Genomic DNA, 7,073 nt, shown 5'->3' with positions numbered 1-7,073 from the left:
AACAGCCAATATGTTAATAATAGGCATGCTAATAAGCAACTGGTTAATAGTGAGAATTGGTCCTTATACTAAAGAGATACCTTTTTTTTAAATTCCAGATCTTTTAAAACATGCTAAGATCTCATCACTGGTATAAGTTCAGTCTTGTCAAGTTGAAGTAAATCAGTGTGAAATCTGTCATATTTGTAGTAACTAGTATAATTACAGTATTTGATTCAGACGGTGACGTTTTTGCCCTGCTTGTTCCTGTGTTGACGAGGAGATCATCTCTGATCTGTGAGACCTCGAAGAAAATCACCTTATTTCTTTAAATGATCGCCTACATTCAGCGAAGTGGCTGCGGAGAGAGAAAGACACGGAAACCAGATCAAGAGAGAGATGGTGCTTATCTGCCTCGTCCTTGAGGAAAAGAGGAGTCATTTCCTTGGCTTCGCTGTTAGAAGCTTAATTGAAATCGGAGGATAAAAAACAGAGAAAGATCTCACAGCCGGATTTTGGTGCTGATTATATGTTTGAATGTTTGTTGTGGGACTCTAACACACAACAAAGCAAAACTCACAAAACTCGCTTTCAACCCCGCCTCGTTGGAAAAATCCGCCTGTGGTGACATTGCTTCAAAATGTTATTTGATTTTCTGTGGCTGGTTACGCACTACTAAATATTTTTGCATTGCAACATTAAACTTAGTAACGTAACTCTAAATATAAACTAAATATTTGCAACCAGGAGTAATAATTTGAATAAAACAGCAGATTGATTGAATTGCATTGAAGGTAAATGTCATATTATGCAACTACAAATTACTTTACAGAGAGCTTTATCTCAAAAACAAATGGTGCAAACAAATACAGAATTAGTTACAAACTAGCTAGTAGTAGCAAAGCCTTTAAGGCCCGTTCACACCAAGGACGATAACTATAAAGATAACGATAAAGATATAGTTCTAAAAATCGCTCTGAATATTAAAGAATAGCAGAGTCGACACCACAACTATAACGATATAGACAAAGAGAAACGATATCGTTGGAATCACTTTCAAAACAATTTTTCTCCAGCTGATGAACGATAAAAAATTGACAGCCAATCAGAGTCCATCCTGCTGTAACGAGCTCAAGAATTTAAAGCGGCAGACGTGCGTGCACTTAGAATAAACAGATGATATCGTTCGCTGGTGTGGACGCTAATATCGTTATCTTTATAGTTATCGTTCTTGGTGTGAACGGGGCTTTAGTATGGACTTTTACAGTTTAAATGAGAGCTAATGATTGGATGGTGCAACACTACGTTGGTGTATTACACTTAAAAATAGCAAGTGTGAAGGTAATTTGTTTAATTAGTACCCCAGGAGGACGGCTTTAAAATCCACTCTCAGGTCTTATCTTAACTCAAAAATGCTATGCGACATGCCACAATAACAGCCGTTCAGAAAGTGTTTGATGTACAGCGGGATATTGGACCAATGAGATTTTACTGTGGGTGGGGCTATCCAGCACAACACTGCAGAAATGAAAATTAAAAATTAAATTTTGTCCATACAATGAAGGTCAATGAATTTCACAAAAACGACTAAAACATTGATTAAACATTACAAGGTCAAAACATTTGAAAAAAAAAAAAAAAAGAAACATGCACAGATGAATTGTTCACATTAGGATCTACAACATGCCTTTAGAAAATAGACTGGGTGAATTTTCATTTCGTGTCATCTTTAAAGGAATTGCTCACCCACAAATGAAAATTAGCTGAAAATGTACTCATCCTCAGGCCATCCAAGATATAGATTTTCTTTTTCAGTGAATGGGTGCCATCAGAACGAGGTGAAAACATCACAATAATCCACACCGCTCCAGTCCAACAAGTGGTTATTTTAGTTCTGACTAAAATAACCCATAATAATAATAAATAGTCCATAATCTTATACATATTCTTTCCTGATTCAGACTATATGACTTTTTCACTGAAGGAAGCAATAACTGGAGGAGGTAATGGTTTGAAGTTAAAACACCTTAATGATGGATTTGTTTCTAACAAACACACTTTTTTTTGGCTTCACAAGATATTAAGTGATGGACTGAAGTGGTGTGGATTACTTGTGGATTATTGTGATGTTTTATCAACTGTTTGGACTCTCATTCTGACGGCACCCATTCACTGCAGAGTGAGCAAGTGATGCAGTGCTACATTTCTCCACATCTGATGAAGAAACAAACTCACCTACATCTTGGATGTCCTGAGGGTGAGCACATTTCAGCAAATTTTCATTTTTGGGTAACTATACTGACTGGCCGCAGCTTTACTGTAGTTTTCGGACACAGTCGCTCTGTTGTCTGCAGCTGTCACTGCTGAGCTGCTTTCTCTTGTCAGTGTGCATCTAATGGCTTCCTCTCATGACATTCTGTGTCCAGTCTATTATCAGTCCAGCCGCACACACTTCCACCATTTCGTCGATAACGAGTCAAAAACAAAACTGTAAAATCAGTTTTTTTAAAGCATAATAATGCCCTAATTTCTCAGTGTAGATCTGCTATAAACACTCTCTCTGAGCACCTCATTACGGCGCATATGTGGGATGCTCGTCTCTCAGATGGCACCTGGCTTTCAAAGAATTAACCTGCTATACCTTCGCCCTGTTGCTAGGCGACTGCGAGGCGCGTGGCAGTATAATAGGCAGGATTTTCTGAACGTTCGACTGATTATCAAAGACGGGCTGGACTCTCTCAGACTGGAGTGGAGGGAGGGTCGGCCGGCCGCACACTTTAGGACTGACATTAGCAGGGCTGGGATCTGCTCACGCTGCGTGCGGGTCGGGGTTCGGCCGTTAATTAGTTTCTTTTGATGCGGATGATTAGCTGAATGAAGTCTGCCGAGACTCGTTAGAGTAAGTGTGACTGTATTGTAAACTGACAGATGGCCCAGTATGCAAAGCGCTGTTTGCTTTGGGTGCGAGACTGGCATTCATTGGCATTCAGTGTTTAGGATTTCAGTGGTGCCAGCTGAGAAACCACACAGCAGGGTTATTACTGTGAAAAATTCATTCAGAACTCATTTCATTTTGTAGTTCGATTTTAGATTTTAATTTTTGGTAGCTCCAATTGTTAATGAAAGAAAGTCTTTAGAAATGGACTAGTTTTAGATTTCATCCCTTATTGTGTTAGAATCAGATGTCTGATTCTTGTCTAGTTTATGTACAGTGGGTATAGAAAAGAATCACCCCCCTTTACAATAATCAGATTTTGTTGCTTTGCAGCCTGAAATGAAGATGAACACAGTTTTTGTTTTATCCAGCTTGTTTTATCCAGCTTGCATCCAAGTGAAAGATATAACACCAACATGTCAGAATTTTGCCATGACAGTGTCACATGATCTTCAGAAATCATTCTAATATGCTGATTTGCTGCTTGAGATACATTTCTGATTATTATCAATGCAGTTGATGCAGTTGATGAATTGAAAGCTCAAAAGAACAACATTTATTTGAAATAGAAATCTTTAGTAACATTATAAATGTCTTTACTGTCACTTTTGATCAATTTAATGCATCCTTGCAGAATAAAAGTATTTATTTCATACTTATAACACTTATCAGAGTTGTTAAAGTTAACTAAATCTAAAACTGAAACTAAAACCATAAAAAAAAAACATTTTCATTACTTGAAATAACTGAAATAAAATAATATCTGACCCTGGACCAGAAAACCAGTCATAAGGGTCAATTTTTCGAAATTGAGATTTATACATCGTCTGAAAGCTGAATAAATAAGCTATATATATATTATTTCAGCTACTTGTCAAGGCATCACTTCTCATTTTAATTTAGTTGTACTTGATTTACTAAAATAAAACTGGAACTAAAATTGAAATAAAAATAAACATTAATAATAATAATAATAATAATAATATAATAAAACACTAAAAATAACAAAAACAACAAAATTAAAAAAATAAATTCAAAATAATAATAAAATAATAAAATTCAAAATAATAATTAAGCTAGAATAGTATCTCAATGATATAAAATAACACTGGTTATAATATGAATAGATTATAATTTGAATGAACGGTAGTATCACTCGGTTTCAGTCTGTATTGTTATAAATCACGTTTCATTAAACAAATGATTTTATTTCATGGATTTTTTCTGTCAAAATATTTTTTTTGCCAAATCTGTCACACTGTAACTGTTTAAGGGTTGAACATTTATAGAGTTGGTGAATTGGTGAAAGCATCTGTTTGAACCATCTGTTCAAAAAGGTTTAAATATGATAAAAAAAGATCAAATAAGAACTTTTTTTTTTTGCTTTTCCATTGTTTTCTGAGTAGACATGCTAGATTAATGTGTTTGTACTCGCGTCGAGGGTTTTGCAGCGTCTCGTGCGTGACATAAAAGTCTAAAACGGTGGTGTACAAATTAAAAAGATTAATTGAAAAAAGTCATCCCACTGCCCTGCGTTTTTAAATCCAAAAACATGTTGTGTGTGAATGTCCCCTAATGGGATTGAAAAGAGACTGAATGACTTGCTTTACTTTGTGTATTAAGTTGGAACATGATATATTAATATTTTAGCTTTAGTATGCACATCACCTTTAAATATGTCACATAGTATGACCAAGTTCAGTATTCTGTTAACTATGAGTGAGTCATGGTGGCACAAAACGCACCGTTTCTTGAAATGAAGCATATCTACTAGCCCAGCACTTACACTCTTCCTCCTGTTGATATCAGGTGTAAAGGGCCGGCGGAGAGAGAAACAGACACCATGGACACCTTTGTGGATTCCTCCTGGTACTATTTCAGATACACTGACCCTCAGAACCCGCTGAGGTAAGGAAACCGGCTCTGTCTGGCTCTCTCTGTCCCACCAGGTGTTTGTGGAGACTGTTCTAGTCTGTGGTGCTTCCAAAGATGCTGATCCGTTGTTGCTTTAACTCAGTTTCTATGAAGAAAGCGCGGGGGAATTACAGTACTTCCTGAGCTCTGTTATTGTTCTGTATCAAATGGAGGGTTAGTTTGATGCTGCTGGCAGGTGGATGTAGAGTGTGACGTGTTTGTTTATCACAGTTTGTTGAAGTGTGCTTATTGTTTTGTTTAAATTCACTTAGCATTTCACATTCTCCCTTCAGTGTGCGGTTGAATGTGTTATTCGTGATTGTGATGTCGGTATAAAGCAGCGGCAGCATTAAAGTGTTCTTAGAGAGTTTGTGAGATTGTAACACCTGTCGCACACACACACACACATACACACACACACACACACACACACTCTCTCGTCATGTTTCAGTGTTGATGTTTGTGCATGAGCGCATCCCAGTGGTCGCTCTCGTGTAATACAGATACAGTATGAGGTGTTTGTGTCCTCTCGCAGGCCTTTCGAGCACTCGAGAGCGGATCACTGGATGCCTGTGGATGTTTATATCGGAGGGAAGGAGCATGCCGTCATGCACCTGTACTACGCACGCTTCCTCAGCCACTTCTGCAGAGACCAGGGCATGGTTTCACACAGGTGCCACATACACACACACACATCCATGAGTGCCATGAGAAGAGAGCGTGAAACATATAGAATCACTGGGGAATAATGTGGGTTGAGACAGCCAAGATGTTTAAACAATATGTAAGACTGTGTCTTAAGAACTAGACCTGACCAACTACCAATTAGCTAGGGGTAATCAGTCTTATTTTTCAGATTCAACTTAGAGTAATCTACGTTTTTATGTAACTGAATTAAAGAAGTTAATGCCAGTCAACGAGCCACTGATTTTATGCACTGTGACTTAATTTGGTAACACTTTACAATAAGGTTCAAATAGTTTGTTAGGTAATGCATTAATTAACATGAAGTAACAATGAGCGATGCATTTGTTGCAGCTTTTATTAACCTTAGTTAATGTTAGTTAATTGCATTAAAGGGATAGTTCACCCAAAAATTAAAATCTGTCATCATTTACTCACCGTCTACTTGTTACAATTAAACCTGTATAAGTTAATTTCTTCTGTTGAATATAAAAGAAGATATTTTGAAGAATGTTGGTAGCCAAACAGTTGACGGTAGCCATTGACTTCCATAGTATGGGAAAAAAAAATACTATGGAAGTCAATGGCTACCGTCAACTGTTTGGTAAATGATGACAGAAGTTTAATTTTTTTGTGTGAACGATACCTTTACATAATATTAACAGATATAACTTCTGATTTCAATGCTGATTTTCGTACGTTAACATTAATTAAGATTAATAAATTAAGTGTTATAGACGCATGTTAACTGATGTAGACAATTAACATTAATGAATGGAACCTGAATTGTTAACCATAAAAAGTAGGCTATAATATTATGGAATAATATTATTTTTATTACAGAAATGTTGTTTTGCAGAGGAGAAATTATTAGATTTTAAGTTTTCCTTTTACATAAAATGTGCACTGATGAATTGTGTAAAGTATTCATTAATGGAATAGTTCAACCCAAAATGACAATTCTGTGATTACTCATTAATTGGTGAGTGAATAATCTGAAAAATTAGTTAATTAATTTATTTAGTGAAACACAAAAAGTAGGTAGTTCACCATGACCATCTGCTTTCAAACTCAAAAAAAGACCAACAAAACTAGGGATGCGCCGATCCGATATTCATATCGGGTATCGGCTCCGATAGTGCCATTTTTCTCGGATCGGGTATCGGTCAGAGAGGGCCGATCCAAATCCGAGATTTTTTTTTTTTTCCGATTGTGCGAATTATTCTGTGTTACTTCTTTTACTTTACTTTACTTTTAGTCATTTAGCAGACGCTTTTATCCAAAGCTACTTCTGAAGCCATACGATAGCTTAATGTGAGCTACATATGAATATTTAAGTCCTTACATTAAAGTTCACACAAACTCTTGTCAGACTGTGACGCCATGTTGCTTCAAGCGCATCATTCTGCACACCGGATGCGCACATTGTAAGTGCTTCGTGCTCATAGACTGTATAAAAACAGTTCGTGCTGCACTGTATTTGTTTTGTCCTATCGTATCTATCATATGTTGTTGCCTTATTAAAAAATATGCTATACATTTAAAAGAAATGTATTTTAAT

General features: G+C 36.4%; 1 protein-coding gene across 1 annotated transcript in view; it reads left to right on the top strand.

Moving 5' to 3' along the window:
• Positions 1 to 7,073, top strand: part of lars2 (leucyl-tRNA synthetase 2, mitochondrial) — a 70,244-nt gene that overhangs the window by 46,636 nt on the left and 16,535 nt on the right. Inside the window, exons 11-12 of the mRNA XM_016486878.1 lie at positions 4,724 to 4,822; positions 5,364 to 5,501. Coding sequence (XP_016342364.1) covers positions 4,724 to 4,822; positions 5,364 to 5,501 — 237 coding nt within the window. The remainder of the gene's footprint in view (positions 1 to 4,723; positions 4,823 to 5,363; positions 5,502 to 7,073) is intronic.

This window comes from Sinocyclocheilus anshuiensis, unplaced genomic scaffold (genome assembly GCF_001515605.1).
Source record: "Sinocyclocheilus anshuiensis isolate Anshui unplaced genomic scaffold, SAMN03320099.WGS_v1.1 scaffold181, whole genome shotgun sequence".
Lineage (NCBI taxonomy): Eukaryota > Metazoa > Chordata > Actinopteri > Cypriniformes > Cyprinidae > Sinocyclocheilus > Sinocyclocheilus anshuiensis.
Note: the sequence above shows the minus strand (reverse complement) of the source record. Positions and strands in the feature narration are given on the sequence as shown.